Source organism: Sardina pilchardus, chromosome 12 (genome assembly GCF_963854185.1).
Source record: "Sardina pilchardus chromosome 12, fSarPil1.1, whole genome shotgun sequence".
Taxonomy (NCBI): domain Eukaryota; kingdom Metazoa; phylum Chordata; class Actinopteri; order Clupeiformes; family Clupeidae; genus Sardina; species Sardina pilchardus.
This window is the reverse complement of record NC_085005.1, coordinates 974,932-992,950: the sequence shown is the minus strand read 5'-3', so window position 1 is coordinate 992,950 and position 18,019 is coordinate 974,932. Positions and strand designations below refer to the sequence as shown.

At 39.9% G+C, this 18,019-nt stretch overlaps 1 protein-coding gene across 3 annotated transcripts in view; it reads right to left on the bottom strand.

Annotated features, from left to right (window-relative positions):
* Positions 1-18,019, bottom strand: part of ncoa1 (nuclear receptor coactivator 1) — a 212,631-nt gene that overhangs the window by 39,560 nt on the left and 155,052 nt on the right. For 2 of the 3 annotated variants that reach the window (XM_062551011.1, XM_062551012.1), the window contains one exon: positions 7,749-8,048. In XM_062551011.1, the coding sequence (XP_062406995.1) occupies positions 7,749-8,048 (300 nt within the window). Of the gene's footprint in view, positions 1-3,144; positions 3,361-7,748; positions 8,049-18,019 lie in introns of all 3 variants that reach the window. The other variant, XM_062551013.1, reaches the window with a different exon arrangement.

The window sequence follows — 18,019 nt, the reverse complement described above, 5'->3', positions numbered from 1 at the left end:
AGGCTATAGTGAACTGGTTAGACGAGTGTGGGGGAGGGGGAATGATAGCACAAGACAATTGCTCTTCATGAAATGAATCTCACAGGCGGCTGTCGGTTTTTAAATGTAGCCTACTACACCACTTGCGAAATCGGACGTGGCACATAGCCTAATTATTAGGCTACTGGATAGCAAATCCATAGACTTTGTTATATCCTTGGCGGAGATAATAATTAGACCTATCAAATTAAAAGCACACTACGACAGGTATACTTGTGTGATCACGCAACACAAGAGAGCATTTAGCGATGGGACAGTTGTGAATGAGTGCTTAACACCCTGGAGTCTAAATACCCCCGGGGGATTTGAAAAACTGTTCCAAACACACATCTCAATCTCTGCTTTTATCATATTATAGAAACACCATTAGAAGCCTTAATCAACTCGTTTTCAAATATATAGCCTATGTTTTAAGAGAATATGGCAATGATAATGGCACTTTCTAAAAACAATAAATTCTTAGGATTTGTCCTCTCACCTGCAGCAGGCCCATTCAAAAGCCCATCCACCTAATTTGCATTTGAAAGAGCCAATCACTAAAGTGACACATTTAGTCTAGCCTACTTTATGATTTTTTTTTGACCCCTCTAATAAATTGCCTATAGTCCTACTACGATAATGGAGGAAGGGCTGCCTAACTGTTCCCCCTAAGAGTTTTTTCATAAGATAAAATGTTTAGGCCTACTCTATTTAAGTTTAGGATTTGGTAGACAAGACAACATCGGAAAAGTTATTCAGATAAACAATGTTTTATTGAATTAAAGGAAAGAAAATGTATCGCCAGGGTTTCGGGGCTTGCGAAGGCATTCGTTGATCTTATCGATGCAGTCCTTGCGGCCACTCTCCCCATCGTAGGAAACTTTCTGCTTAGTGTTATCAACACAAAGGTCTTGACTTTATGTGGCAGTGCTTGCTTGCCCTTCGATCCATCCCAGTTGGTGGTTTTGCACCAGGCTCTGTAGTGCTCCTTTGTGGTGATGGCTCTGAAGAGCAAGCATCCGTATCTACCAACGTTGCCGGGACTCTGTTGGTGAATCCGAGCATGTTGTTCTGGGCCAACAGCAAGCAAAGTCACGTCTTCGTGCTGAGAAGGAACTTGAATGCTGTTGTCGAATGTGGCAGAGAATACAGAAGAAGACTTTAACTATTACTTATATATTCTTATAACGAAACTCGAAGAAAAAATACGAGGACTGACCATCTCGCCTCTCCGCGTTTCCCCCAATAGGCCTACCATGGCGACAAAGACAAATAAATATGATTTGACATTTTAATGTTTGTAGCGCGCCAGTTTACCCAGTGTGTGTGCATTGAGTAGTTCCTTAAAATACGGAACAAAGAGCGTCCCGTAGGCTATCTGTTCAATACAGAAGAAGACTTTAACTATTACTTATATCTTTCTTATAACGGAACGCGAAGAAAAAATACGAGGACTGACCATCTCGCCTCTCCGCGTTTCCCCCAATATCATGGCGACAAAGAGAAATAAATATGATTTGACATTTTAATGTTTGTAGTGCGCCAGTTTACCCAGTGTGTGTGCATTGAGTAGTTCCTTAAAATACGGAACAAAGAGCGTCCCGTAGGCTATCTGTTTAATACAGAAGAAGACTTTAACTATTACTTATATATTTCTTATAACGAAACGCGAAGAAAAAATACGAGGACTGACCATCTCGCCTCTCCGCGTTTCCCCCAATATCATGGCGACAAAGAGAAATAAATATGATTTGACATTTTAATGTTTGTAGCGCGCCAGTTTACCCAGTGTGTGTGCTTTGAGTAGTTCCTTAAAATACAGAACAAAGAGCGTCCCGTAGGCTATCTGTTTAATACAGAAGAAGACTTTAACTATTACTTATATATTTCTTATAACGAAACGCGAAGAAAAAATACGAGGACTGACCATCTCGCCTCTCCGCGTTTCCCCCAATATCATGGCGACAAAGATAAATAAATATGATTTGACATTTTAATGTTTGTAGCGCGCCAGTTTACCCAGTGTGTGTGCATTGAGTAGTTCCTTAAAATACGGAACAAAGAGCGTCCCGTAGGCTATCTGTTTAATACAGAAGAAGACTTTAACTATTACTTATATATTTCTTATAACGAAACGCGAAGAACAAATACGAGGACTGACCATCTCGCCTCTCCCCGTTTCCCCCAATATCATGGCGACAAAGAGAAATAAATATGATTTGACATTTTAATGTTTGTAGCGCGCCAGTTTACCCAGTGTGTGTGCATTGAGTAGTTCCTTAAAATAGCCTACGGAACAAAGAGCGTCCCGTAGGCTATCTGTTTAATACGGGAGAAGACTTTAACTATTACTTATATATTTCTTATAACGCTGGCTGTAGGCGATTTCTATAGGCCTAACCATTTTCATTCATTTCAACAATGGTTCATTGAAGTGTCGTTTGAATAATTTCGCCAGTCATCACCTTCATTTTAATGATTCAATGAGATTAAGGAGTCGACTATTGACGGATATGCGGTCTTCATCATTAAATGCAGTTGAAACTTTCTGCCACCTGGTGGTTGTTTGGGTACATTGCCTTAGCCTCGAAAAAAATCGGCTTGACGCACTGCGGGATCTCTTCGGGAGTCCCGCGGGAGAAGGTGCATTCTCAACCCGTACCCACTGTATGTTGTATAGCTGTAAGTATTGCACATTGCTTGAATGTTTCTCAAATGTAAATAAAGTAAATTTATCAACTGTTATGGTTATAGTAGTGTATTATTTACCTGGTAACTCAAACCACATCCGATTGGAAGTTCCTTTCCCTGCACTGTCACCCTAACAGCTGTCTGATTGACCAGGTAACTTATTGGGGCCCCAGTCATGTTTTTTATGACCTCAAATACTTCTGCTCTCACACCTGACTCTTTCCTAAAAAAAGGCAGCAAAGTTGTTTTAGGTAATGTATTGCAAAACATAGGCCTACGCTTCATAGTAACCTACAGTACATGCTGCATCAAAAAGATAACATGTTTCTCTGAGTTCATGAAGAGAATAATGAATGAACATAAAACACACAGACTGTTTAACTGCAGAATAAGTACTTTGCCCACCACTGTGTACTGTAAATGAAATCAGATTACCTGTTTTGGTTGTAGGAGCAGACGACCGGCTTCTTTTTGCGCTTAGCCTTTGCTTTGGCAACAATAACAGAGGTGATAGGTTGGCCACTTTGTATCCGCATGCCTCTCGGCCGATGCCACTGCTGGGTCTGACTCGTACAGGACAAGTGATCTTTCCCTCGCAGCCGGGCAACATGGTGGAATAAACCAATAACATGGGAGCAGTAACCCGGTTCCCTAAGGATTCAATCCCAATGATGTGTCAGATCAATCACAGATGTATAGCAAAGCCCAGTATATTACAAAACGCTGCTTTAGCAGAAGAAGAATCTTGATATGCTAATACGGAGCTTAAACTAGGTTAAGATAAATAAATAAAGCTAATAGTAATTACCATAGCATATTTTACAAGTCACATCAAGTCAGATTGATACATTGAACGTAATAAAGTATAAATGTATACATTTAGCCTAAGTAAATCAAACTTCTTACCCTGCAGTGCATGAACAGTGCTGATCCGCAATCTTGTTGTCCGTGATGGTGATAGCAACGAGATGCGGTTTTTCGCATTTACACTGTGACCTGTACACTTTCACCTGATGCTGTAGCTTTATACCAAATGTTTCAACTACGTCATTAACATACCCCTCCATTGAATAAGACAGACCCTTTTGGTGACTTCGAGATGAGATTTGCTCTGTCTGACTCCAAAAATCATCTATTGCCTCCTGAGAAATGTCAGCCACAGTGACAGCTGCCATAGCGCCGGTTACCGAATGTTGATTGTTTGTCCGAGTGAGTGGAGGGGGCGTGGCTTAGCCATCGGTGAATTATGAGAGTTCTACAAATGTACTATTGAAGTGCTCATTGTGCTGCCTAATTGCTTGTGGTATAAAGGAGAGGGCATACCGCTTAGTGCGTGTCAGAGGTGCTCTTAGCCGACCACTACGTTCTATGACTTTGCTCTCCAGACAAGTATGGAGAGAGTGACCAGAGGTCCTGCATAATCTTTAGTGGTGTCAACAATAATTGATTCGGCAATGCATCGCAATGCGAGACATGCACGAATCAGCATTGATGCAGCAACGTGCCATAATCGATTGTCATTGTTTATTTTCTGGCCTTGAGTGGACAACAAAGTTGCAAAGGTTCAGTTACTTCCCGGGGCATATCCGGAGCAACGTTGCATTTTTTTCCAAGCGTTCCTGATATCTAAAGTATCTAAAGTATTTTTTAGCCCTACCATGTTGCCTGCCCTTTTGTTCACTTCATCAATCTTTTTCTTCTCAGTAACCCCCACATTCCCTCCCCACCCAACAAGACAATAGCTCCACACACTGCATATCACAGACAACGCAAACATCTTCATAATCTTGGAGTTCACGTTAAAGTAGTAAGTGGAGTTCACGTTCAGTACAAACGTGGACTCAGTTTGACCAGCAGTGATGAAACATGGTCAGACCATGTCAGTTTATCATCAAAAACAACCCCTAGGTATTTGTATGTATTCACTCTCTCTACAATTGCCCCTTTAACTTCCACTGCCACTGAGGTTCCCTTATTTCTTCTAAAATCTATCACAATACTCCACAAAGGAGTTTATCTCTTTTCTGTAGTGGCTATCATCATCCTGTCTAATAAGACCTAAAAGCAGTATCATCTGCAAATTCACTACTTGACAGCTTGGGTGAAGGGGGCGGTAGTCTGAGGTGTACATAGTAAATAAAAAAGGAGATAGGACTGTACCCTGCGGAGAACCTGTATTGGTAGTGATCTTACCTGACTTTGTACTTCCGTTCAACTTCACAAATTGGGTTCTATTCTCTAAGAAGTTTAGGATAAACAAACTGAGAGCCCTTGGTACCATCATTGTTATAAGCTTTTCAACCATAATGTGTGGTTGGATGGTGTTAAAAGCTGAGCTAAAGTCATAGTATAGGATCTTAACACAGTGGCCATTAGTGTCAAGGTGTGAGTAAATCTGACCTTACTTGTGTTATAATGCCTTGATATTAATCAACAATATTTAACATAATTTATGGCAATTGCTGTTTTTTTATTTTTTTTTATTTTTAGGTGCCCTCCAGCAACCCCAGCCTGGAGCCAGAGGCTGGTACTGCACATCAGATGGGGTATGATCTGTGCTACAGTAGGCATCAGAAAGGTGGTCTACGCAAGAAGGCAAGAGCCTCTGCAGACAGTGTTGCAATTAGGTATGCACACAGATATACTACTGTTCGGAAGTGTAGGGTCACTTTGAAATGTCCTCTTGATCAAAATAAATGCACCGGCCATTTCTAAGTGTACCCCGACATTATTCCTAACTATTGCACCTGACTTCTAGGCTGCTTGTGCGGGTTTGCTTTTATTTGTCACACAAGCTGAGTAGTTTACATTAATTATATTAATGGACAGGGTCAATTACAATATATGCTTTGTTTCTCTTTTTGCAGACACCTGACCATTACTGCCAAAGGGATCCCCATCAGAGCACCTCTGCCTACCCTGCAGGACATCTATACCAGAAGAGTACGGACAAGGACTCAACATGCTTTAAAGGACATTTCACGCCCAGACCATGGACTGTTTAAACCACTGAGGTCAAGGCAAGCAGAAGTCTCGTTCTCACTCGAGACAGGTCATTGACAGGCGGCGAGTGTCACTACCCAAGCGCCCCCACGGCAGATGAAAAAGCCATATTGATTTGAGTATTTGTTGATAAATACAATAAAGACCATTTAACAAATTTTGCCTGTCGTATATGAATTTAAATGTTTAGATTAAGTCACTGGGATTTAGCAGGTGTAATAATGCAGGTGCAAAGTAAATAATGTAATTAAGTTTATGTAAAATTAATATAATAATGTAACAATAATTTATACAGTTAATGAGATTTTACAATGTTGAATGGTTGTGGGTGTAACAATAAGCTCAGTGTTGGTGATGTAGGCCTATCCCACATTTCAAACCATTTCATATAGGGCATAACTCATTGAAATAATTAAAACTATTAAATATATAACTAATAAAGGCATGCACATAAATGCCTGTGAAATTAGCTCTGCCTGGCAGTATCTGGGCAGTATATGGGTAGATGACATGACGTGGCTTTTTCACCGTCACAGAAGATAAAAGATAATTAATTTCACATTTTCATAATTTAAAAGGGTTTAACATTTTCTTGTTTTACATGAATTAGATGTTTTAACACCTGAGTTATTTATCGTTTTTTCAGAACTTTGACCCAAACCTTAAAATTGTCCTATGGTGTGATGGTAGACAACATGATTATATAAATATTAAATTTTATAAATAGAGGAAATGTTAATGAATTAATGTTAATGAATTAAAAATGTTAATGAATGCTCCTGACATAATTGTGCAAGTGTCCATTTTACTAAGTGGCAATTACTTTTCCCATACATACATTTCTAAAATGGTAGGAACTCCGTAAAGTTCGTCACAGAAAAAAATGTTCCCCGCAAACTGTATAATTCTCCCCTCCAAACTGTATAAATCCCCCCCATTGGAGTCACTGAGGGGGGGAATTCCCCCTGTTGTGAAAAATGAAATTCAGGCCCTGCATCATACTGTCATAAAAACATGCAACATGCTCTACCTTGTCTGTGGACATCGTTATTTGGTGGATAAACAAATAGCGTGAGTGCATCAGAGGAAAAGTGCTTTAGTGTTGCTTTAACATCAAATGGGTATTTTGATTACTTTCAATCTGTTCTTCAAATCACAGCACTGAAACAGCTCTCATTAAGGTTTTCAATTACATACGTCTCAACACAGATTCTGGTAAAACATCAGTCCTAGTGCTACTGGACCTCAGTGCAGCATTTGACACTGTTGATCACAATATTTTACAGGCATAGTTATCAACTGGCTCAAATCATATCTACAAGAAAGGAGCTTATTTGTTGCTATCGGCAACTGTACCTCAACACCAATGTCCTTGACCTGTGGTGTTCCCCAGAGGTCGATCTTGGGGCCACTATTATTCAACCTCTATATGCTCCCACTTGGACCAATCATCCAAAATAATTTGATTTTATATCATAGCTATGCAGATGACACACAAATCTACTTAGCTCTGTTGCCAAACGACTATGGTCCCCTTGATTCTCTATGTCAGTGACAGTGTATAGAAGAAAGCAACACCTGGATGGTTAAAAATGTTCTTCAGCTGAACAAAGAAAGCAACACCTGGATGGTTAAAAATGTTCTTCAGCTGAACAAAGATCCATCAACACGCCGGAGAATTGCACTCATGGTGAGTAGTACTGGCTTGTTCCTTTTAAGTGCTATGATCTGCCCTTGGTTGGGCAAAGGGAGATTTGGGTGAGTAGGGCCCCTGTCTTTCTTAACCGAATAGACAGTATTTGTTTGGGGATAGTTTTTGTTGGGTGGTAGTCAGCGTCAGTGAAGGCTGAGCTATCAGCCCTGGGCATTATCAGCTATCAGCCCCTGCTATTACTGTTTTTTGTTTATGTTAAGCACATTGAATGACCTCTGTGTGTGAAATACGCTATATAAATTTAAATAAACTTGACTTGACAACAAACTTATCTGTGGAGTGGGTTCAGACAAATAAAGACCAAGAATTGATCTCCTGTTACCTGCTGTGGTCCCTGCAGTCGCTGCTGGAGCTGGAGTCTAAGCTGGTTTGGGGGTAGGCGGAGTTCATTGGACGTGGTAGGAGAACGAGGCATTCCAGGCCTCAAAGTCATCCCCCCATGGAAAGTTCCCCGTGGTGATCCAAGGCCAAACCCACGTACTCCACCCAATTCTGAAGGGAACTGGGGCGGACCTTGGGGGAATGGAGCGGAGTATGCTGTCAACTTAGGATCCATGGTCACACTGGATGATGAGGAGGGCTGGGTGGGAAGTCGCTGAAGGATTGGTTCAAGACATCCACCCTGGAAATAAAACAGTCCTTGTAAGAAGTCTTAAATCTTTAACTGCTTTTTGCCACTTATTTTTTACTTAGTACAATTCATACACTGAAATTGAATCAATAAAGCATATTCCTTTTGGGTTTCCCTGGCTTTCTCTGAAAAAGACATGGCCTAGATGGCAGTGTATGTTGTTCAAAACCTGTATATGTAACGGATGCCAGCTAGTTTAGCGAGTTTGAGTCGGGGCATGTGCAGGGCTGAACTGTGCTGGTTCAACACAATGCAGGTGCATCATTCAGAATTTATTGTACTTTGCCAAATGTGCAAGATGCCCATACTGCAGGCACTAATGCTCCTCCACACCGTCATAGATGTTGGGTTTGGAGGCAAATTATCATTATGATCCCTTTTTTACACGCTTCAGTTCTAACATGAATTTATCTTTATATTTATATTTAGTCAGTTGGACTAGGCTACTTTAACGTGGACTTTTCTGTTTTTGTTTGTTTTATTATTTATTTGACTTTTGTTTATTTGTCTGTCTTGTATGTCTGTGGTGTTAATGGTAGCCTTACGCCGCTCCGTCCGACATGCCAATTTTGCCTAGTGTTGCAAGTGTTTTTGTTAATCTATGTTATTTTATTATATGTTAATTGTTGTTTGGTGTCTGTCTTTGTATGTCTTTGTATGTATGTCTTGGTGTCCGTCGGGTACGCAGGCGATTAAGCCGCTCCGTCCGGCATCTTTTGTCTTGTGTCTTGTTATTTTGTAAATTTGTTTGTTCTTGTTGCCATGGGTACGCTGGCGATTACGCCACTCCGTTCGGCACTGTCTGTGGGTTCTGTGCACGTGAAATGCGCTATGTTTGTAGTGGTTGTCTAATGTCTGTCTTGATGTCTGTACAGGAATGCTGTGCGAATACGCCGCTCTGTCTGGCACCTGGCTATTTTGTGTCAGTTTAATTATTTGCTTTTTGTATCTTTTTCTTATTCTTGTTTTATTATTTTGATTATTGTTGTTATTTGTTTTGTGACTCAGGGCATTGCTGTAAAAGAGCTTGATGCTCAGTCAATTTTCCCTGAATAAAAAAAAAAAAACGGTTGATGATGATGATGATCTGTGCTAATGAAGTTGTAGACTGACCTGCAGTTTTGAATACAGTAGAGAGGCTGGCATAAAAATACCAGCCTCCATTACAAACAAATCAAGAGACAGGCAAATATAAATGATGCTGCTCGAGAATAGTGCAGATGTCTGCAAGTATTACAACTGAAGAAGCACAATAAGCTCCAATATCCAAAGGGGGTGATTATTTTCCCTATTTCACAATATAGCCTCATGCATAAGGTAATGTTGGGAAATATGCCACCTTGTGACACTCAAATGGACAAAAACGTAAAGCCTTATTATCAGCATATTAAGCACCACATTTGGTACTTTGGTACTTTAATGTTAATTTGTAACTGTAGGAATATATTTTAACCCTAAGGAGTGTGTGTGTGTGCAGAACCATATGTGTGCTATCTATCTAGACTGGTCTTGTTTGTGAACAGAAATTGGAATGATGATTGGTGTCTAGCATGTATGGTATTACTTTCCAAGGTGATCTGCGACTAAGTGCTGGTTTGTTAAAAGAAAGGGGGCCCTGAGAAGGTTGGCACTTTCCCTTCAGTTTAATGGGGTTAGGCCAAGTTTGGGGAAATGTCAACCGATGTTGGTTGTTAAGGGATACAGTTGTTTTCGAAGATTGAGTGATTGGAATACCACAAATGATGATGTTCAGTATGTTGAAATGATGGATATAAGTTGTGTGATTTCCTTGTATCGTCAGACTGCATCTGTTAGCCACACAACATAGGTCTCCAGTACTGGGAGTAAAGGTCTCTGAGAATTCTGACTGACTGCTGACTCAGAATGAGACACTTTGAACGAATCCTGAGTTTTTTGCTCTACATCACGTTCTGTGTAACCTACACTAGGCCTACTGCCGACATCAAGCAATATGCTGTTTCACCTTGTAGTGGCACTCGACCTTGATAAAGCCATGTAAGGCTTTATCAAGGTCCATTATGCCATTATGCCATCACCATTGATAAAACCGTGTAAGGCAGTGCATTGTAATTACATAAGTCACGTTATTTTCATGATACAGTAATATTTGATAGAATTTGACATTTATTAGTGTGCTTGCAAAAGCACACTATTGTTCTCCGTGCGTTTCATATACTACTTATTTATCTTAAGTCAAACTTTTGTCTCCCTATCTTGTCCTAGGGATTTAGAGCTAGAGACGCCGTTCCACCTCTCACGCGTTGGTCCTGATGCGAGGATGGTGGCTTGTATACAGCTTTTTGATACGCCTTGTCGTTCTCCCGTTATTCCAGTTTTTCCGGTCGATTTTTTCCCATAGGAATGAATGGAAAAGTGATTTTTGAGCGCTGATGCCCACACATTTTTCCACCTGTAGCCCAAACCGTAAGACATAAAGTCATGAAATTTGGTACGCTGATAGAGGAGACTACCCTGATTGACACCACCAGGTTTCATGCTCGCCACTCTCACGCTCTAGCGCCACCCACTGGTCAAAGTTGGAAAACGCGTTCATGCCCGTAACGTTTGATCCGTATGGCCGATTTTGATAAAACTTATACCATTGGAATCCTCTGACTCAGCCGATTCCAACGCACCATATGACGTCATTTTCCGCCATGATGGATTTTCCGCCATTTTGAATTTTGTCCAAAGTCAAAGGAAAGCTACCCTGGCCGCATAGTTTATCCGATCGTCATGAAACTTGGCACGCGTGATCTACAGACCAAGGCGGATCAACCGCCTTGATTTCGCCTTCATACGTCCAAGCGTTCGTCTGTGACAACCAATTAAATTCAGCGACCGAACCCGCCAAACAGGAAGTGTGCCTATCTTGGAAATACTGTGACGTATGAAAGCCATATTTGGTGGGATGACTTGAAACCCCATCCAAAGCACCCTCAATACATTTGGTGTTATTTGGTCTGTCGATGGCTCTATAATTAGCAAAAACGTGTGTGTTGGCGAATGTAAACTATTAAGCAGAATAGCTCATCTTAAATTGCTTAAGTAATGCCAAAAGGACATTCCAGAGTGATTTAAGATACAATGTTGATATTTTTAAAAAAAAAAATCAAAGTATGCCAATTCTTGCAAAAGGAACTGGCACGAGTCCCATCATGTAGTAGTTGTTATGACACAGTGAAGGCCAGCCTGGTTACATACCGCAACATCGTATCAATGTCATTGTCTGAATTAATTAGCTGAGAAATTCCGCAACGATGCAATGCACGTGATTGACTTGGATTGTCCGCAACATTGTCTCACCCCGAGACTGAGTGGATCTTAACGACGCCATGGCCTCGAGAGGCAAGTACGGACTTATTCGTTGTTAATCCAAACTCATGTCCAGGTGCAATTTATAGTTGCAATCCCACGAGTTCTCACTGTGACGGTGTTTCATTTTTGACGATTTGTAATGGTTTCTCTTCGTAATGAATTACTATTTAGGAGATTGTAATGATTACAGGACATTGTTTTATATATTTGTGATGTTTTGAGAGGAATTCGATTTTATTTCTTGTTAATTTACCATAATTGACCGGAGCATTCTGGGTAAATCACTCTGTTAGAAAGACCGCTCCTGCACGTATGCACCAGTCATTATGTTCGTGCACTTTCTGAGCAAGAGAGACATTGTGCTATCTTTGGCATGCGTGTGATGATAATTGACCATAAAGTGAGTTTGACACCTCATTCCTACATGTTTATTGTTTAGTCAATAATATTGTCACGGTCTGAGCCGACCAAGATTTCGTTTATGTTATTGCACTCAGTATTTACCAGTCATTTGTTATGTTAGAGCGCCATCTACTGGCCTTATCAGAATCTACTTTGGAGTGAAAGTAGGCTAGTAAATACTTCCTGCTTAGCGTTAAAACGAGAGAAGTCACTGAGATGATTCACACTGGTTGCTGTCTCCGGACAATTTATGTTTTTCACCTGCTATAGTTATTTCTTATCCATACGAAGGCAATGCCTGTAAGTATACATTGTTCTAGTGAAATATGTGTTTAGACATAAGTACAGAAAATACGATATGTGAGAAAGATTTCTTTGTTTTTTGATATGGCGGTAATTCGCTATATGCGTGGCTAGACAAGACAAATGAAAATAGTTTATTTTTGTATTGACAGTTTTACAGCATAAATGAAGGAAAGGAGAAAAAAGTGAAGATTTCCTGCATTCTTTGTTTGTCCTTGCCTAGTGATTGTAAACTTGCTGGATAGCTGAGCTAGCTCAGAATTAGTGATGCCAGTAGCCTACAATATTTACTGTTCAGCATGTTGTAACGTGCCTGAAACATGTTGTAACGTCTTTAGAAGATGTAATGGAGATTAGGCCTATTGTTTACTTTCGCTTTGCATTTTTATATGTAGGCTAGGCTACTGCTTTTGTATTCGTTGTGTATCCTTTGAATGTGCACAAGTTTACATCTGTATTAGCATGTAGAATTCATTATAGTTTGAGTGATTATGTAGAAAAGGCCGGGACATTTGTGTGTTCGCTGTGATTTAGCATTTGTTGCGATATTTCATGTGGTAAACTCGCGTGCCTTCCTGTTAAGTTTCTTATTTTTGTTAGTACCTGCAGAGACGTCCCAGCTAACAATTTCTGGTTAGGAGAACGTTTTTAGAACGTTTTTTTCCTGGTTAGGAAAACGTTGCCTGAAAGTTGCGAAAGTTGCCACAAGGTTCCCCAGGAAAGTTTTCTTGACGAAAATACAACGTTTTTTTCTGGTTGTTTATTTTGGTTAGCAGAACGTTCTCCTACCCTTTAGGGAACTTTACTATATTTGGTTGCATTAACGTTCCCCTAACCTCCCAGCAACAAAGTGTAAAGGGGGAAAAAATATGTAGAATTATCGTGACATCGAGGCATGGCTCCGCTGAACACTTGCCATCTGCGGCGACAGCCTATCTGCAATCTGGGAGAGCAAACGTCTCTGATGATTAAGGCAATGACATTATAGGCTACCACACGCATGTAAATTCACTTACCAATAGCTACTTGCTGAACTGCGACGAATACGGCTTGCTATCATTACTTCGTGTCAGCTAAGTATTTAAATGCGGTTAGGTCTAATTCTTTCTTGTCTACGGTGTCTTTTCCTATAATAAACGATTAGTCAGATCAAAACATAAGCAGAGCAGGCGCTAGCCTAACACACTGTTTCAACATTCAAAACAGGCTGTTTTTATTGCATCGTATGCCATTAAAAGTCCTCGGTTCAGAATTATGATGGATTTTGGTTTATTTTGTTTTAAATTGGGACTGGGAATTGTGGGATAGGCTGAGTGAACAGCACAGTAACATAGGCTGTAACTTGGACTACGTGTTAATATAAAACAATTCTCCCCCGGGAACATTGTGCTGTTTAAGATGCAGTCTCAACGTTTGAGAAAGAATTCATTGGAGTCCTCATCATCATATTTTCATAACAAATAAAGCTTTAAAAACATGAATGCATTTGAGGTGCCACTCTAATCGATTATGGATTAATCCAAAACTATTCGTCAGATTAGTTAGCATGAAATCGTTGTGTGCCTGCCTGGACTATGGCTAGCTAGCTCTTCCACCCGGTTTACCCTGTACAGTGTTTTTTAAAAGCCTGTTGGACTTAATGGAACAAGTGCATGGAGAACGATGTGAAGAATGTGATCGATACCATACAGCCAGCCTACGTGAGTAACTTTATCTCTGTGTTATCCAAATGTCTTAAAGTTAGCGAGGTTGAGTCTGCTAAAACACCAACACCCCAGAACTCACGGACCCGAGTTAGCTTCTTCTCGCGCTGGCCCCTTTAGCTGACGTACGGGCTGGCTCTGGTCGGCCGAATATCAATCCAACAGAGGGGGGAAGAATAGAATAGGGCTATATGTCGATTTTGCAACAAATTATTCCGACTTTGCAGTGTGGCTGCTGGCCGTGTTCAATTGGAAACTCATAGAAACTCTGGGGCGATTTTCATCAATCAACCCCACGCACATAACCAGAGAATAGCGATATGGTTATACAAATAAGATACCTAAAAACAACTAAGTAGCAACGTTGTGTGAAAAGAGAAATGCAACCAGAATATAACGTTTTTTTTCTTTAGTTGTAATAACGTTCGGAAAACTTTGATAACCTGGAGCTAACGTTCTCTCCAGGGTATTAGAAGGTTACTGATAAACTAACCACAGGAGAACCAGCGGCTAACGTTATTTGCTTGCTGGGATTCAACCAGAATATAACGTTTTTTTCTTTAGTTGTAAAAACGTTAGGGGAACGTTATTTGTTTTGACAACCTGGAGATAACGTTCTCTAAACGTTATTAGTAGGTTGCTGAAAAACGAACCATAGGGGAACCAAAAGCTAACGTTAGTGAAAGTTAGCAGAACGTTAATTGTTTGCTGGGGTGCAAGTTCGTTGTGCACTTAAACAGAGATAATTAATTTACCTTTTGACAATTCCTGCAGTTATCCTGAGTAATCCAGTCTTTGACATTCAGAGTTGCGAGTCATTGATGAAAAGTAAGTTTGTATTTAATTCACACTGGTATGCAAGAGGTTTGCTAATATAGTTAAACTTGCTCTTGACATCATTTCCATGAAGTAATATAGTGTAAGTGTTCTTTGAAATGATAATACTTCATGTGTTTCGCTTAGGAATCTACCGTTTAGCGTTATACTGTTGTAAGGATGTTGCATTTCCAAATAGAGGAAGTTTTTAACGCTATTACACCGTACCATTTTACGCCGCTAGATGGCGTAATTGACCACATAATAACTGTAGTCACGAACAAAAAGTTTATATTAAAGTATATAAATAGCCATACCCATATTTCTCTGTATGGAAATCCTGAATGTCTCTGCTGGAACAATACAAAGTTAAACCCCATCTCTTCTCCGTCCTATATTCTAACCGATATACCATCCAGTATATTGCCACTACCTACCCGAATCAGTGCAAACCTATAACCTCCCCAATAATAATAGTAATTATAATTAGGCAAAAATAATAGTTTCCGCTTTAGGGAGAAATCCCAGAATTCCACTACAGCTAAGGAAAGTGGGAGCTACGTTTTTCGACTCAAGCTTATGTGTGGAGACTTAAACTGGGAAGTTTGGCCCACTTATAGCAGTTAACAATTCTAGGTCCAATTAATTACATCCAACACAAAGTGTTATAGAAAGTATTACTGTGTGTTTCATTTAACTATTGTTCATGGTAAACATTTAATTAATTTAGGCTATGGGTGGTATAGGTGAATTATTACCACACAGTTACTATTTAGAACTACGGAATCCTTAATTGAGATTTCATTGAAAGGGATAGGTTGAACTTTTAAAAAGGGGTTTAAAAACTATTTTTGTACTTTCATTTTATTATGTCATACTGAACTGAATTCTAAGAGTTAAAAACAAAGGATACAATAAATGTTTTGTGATTGTTGCATTATGCATAGTATTTCATTTAGGATAAGCTATATCAAAGCAGGTAGAATTTAACTGTAGTCACTTGACAATTCTGAGGATTTACATATTTCCACCAGGGCAGTGGTAAAGACATTCTTCAGTGGAGGCACCACAGTTAATCACGCTATCAACATCTTCTTACCTTTTCTTCTGTTATTACTATTCTTTAACTTTATGGTAGACAGCGAGTCCAGCAAATTGAGAACCTAGGATCCTGTTTATGTTTATGAATGTGACTCCAGTATATGTTGAGACATACGGGTGGAAAAATAGGTTACATTTATATAATGCAAATGATTAAGTTAACAATATCATTGAATATGTTGTACAAACAAGAAGAGCGAAATGGTAAACTTTTAAGAAATCATCATCCACATCATAGTTTGACGCTGTGTGGGGTTATGGACTTGACAGTTTTGCATGGAATTGCCCATACAGTATACATATATATATACATATATATATATATATATATATATATATATATATAAATATATTAAGATTTGACATATTGCAGTTTTTTAATGCAGGGATTATTTATAAATCAAAGAATTGTGGGTAGATGTAGGTGAACTGTGCAACATAAAGTTTGTGGACAAGAGGCAGACGTAACACACAGATATTTGGGTTTGAGGGGGTGTTGTGTGTGTGTGTTTGTGTGAAAGTCTTCGTTGCTGTTGCCGTTGTGGGTCAACTAAGCAACATGCAGTTTGTGGACAAGAGGCAGATGTAACGGACTGATGCTTCTGTTTGAAAGAGGTGTATGTATGTGTGTGTGTGCCTTGTTGCCGGTGTACAGTATTTCTGAATATGAATGCTGTCTGGACAGGAAATGGCATAGCTTTTATCACATGCAACCAATCCAAAATCGATTTCATATTCAGAAACGTTAACCAGTAACAGCCTGGTTGCTTTGACATATCAACACCAAATTTCATCCTATTACACCATTTGAACAGGTGATTCGTCCTGTTTATTCTACCATCGATTTGAGGCTATAACACATTGCAACTTACTCAACAGTGAGTAAACAGCAGATGTTCCCGCAATACTCCTAACATTACTCGTATTTGTTCCAGAAACATGCCTAGTTCCTTAGGCTCCTTCCTTCTTTCAGTGGTTACGTGTTTCATGCTGGCTACTCGTGAACAACTCATACATAATTCAACACAAGGTCTACAGACCTTAGAGGTGTACATTTCATTTCCATACATCAAAGCGTTCGCCCATGGCAGCCAATGAAATTCGATGGCGAAGCCTCCAAACGGAAACGCTTTGAGGTGCCAAGACCATATTTGGTGGGATGATTTTGGACACCATCCAAAGTAACCTCAGTAAATTTGGTGCAATTTGGCCACTAGGGGGTGTCGCAATTAGCAAAAATGCATTTTGTCTCATACGGTATCTCTTTATGTCTTTGGGATGACATCCACATTTTTACATTGGAGGTGCTCTGGGACATACCACTGATGAACCTAGGCAACCCTTCACGTCAGTGTAAGAATTCGGCAATCGAGGGCAACGCCGCCAAACTCGAAGCAGCTTCGCGTCTTGGCCAAACTTTGGCGCTTTGACCTGAGGACGAGCGGTCGCGTCTCCTGCCGGGCGCTGACGCGGCGCGTCTGAGCAAGCACACTTCGCACTTCCCACCGGGAAATGCATTCTAGTTTTGCTACTGTCCTTAAATTTAGCCATACCATGCTATAGTTATTGTTATTGTATAATTAATTGAGTGACTTTTTGATTGCTATTCTCATTTTCATTGTTTTATTTCTCATTAGGTTAGTGCTTAAAATGATTGTTTTATTGATAATATTGCTATTCTCCCTATTTTGTAATTACATTGCATGTTAAATGCAATGTACTGTTATCACTGTTCTTCTTATTATCGTCTTTATTCTTCTTCCGACCAAAATCAACGATCAAAGGCTCTAGAACCACTGAACCGTTTGACGTCATTCAAACACTCACACAAAGGTCTTGAAACGGAGATTTGTTCTATGTATTTTTCACATTTGTGAACTTTATACTTTTTGAGATATTTACGATAAAAGAGTTTAAAATTCCCATAGAGTTTACATTGAGACCCTCTGGCGGCAAAGACTAATTGTTACGTCAGTGCTCAGCTGTCAGTAATCAAGGATCTCTAAGTCTGATCCAAAGCCATGGCATCACCGCTGCGCTAAACGTGAATGTTACATTACGTCTACAGCTGTCGATATTCGTGAAAACATTCTACCATGCCACTGTAATCCAGGACGTTGTCGTCTTGTCTCCTGTTAGGCTACTCCTTACTTGATTTGTTTATATCGTTACAGTAGCCTAACGTTTGCTCTCGGTAACGTTATCAACATCTAAAGACAATCTAACCTAAAGACAATCTAACCTAACGTCAATGTAAACACTGTAGGCCTATTTAGCTAACGACAACCAAACTTGCTC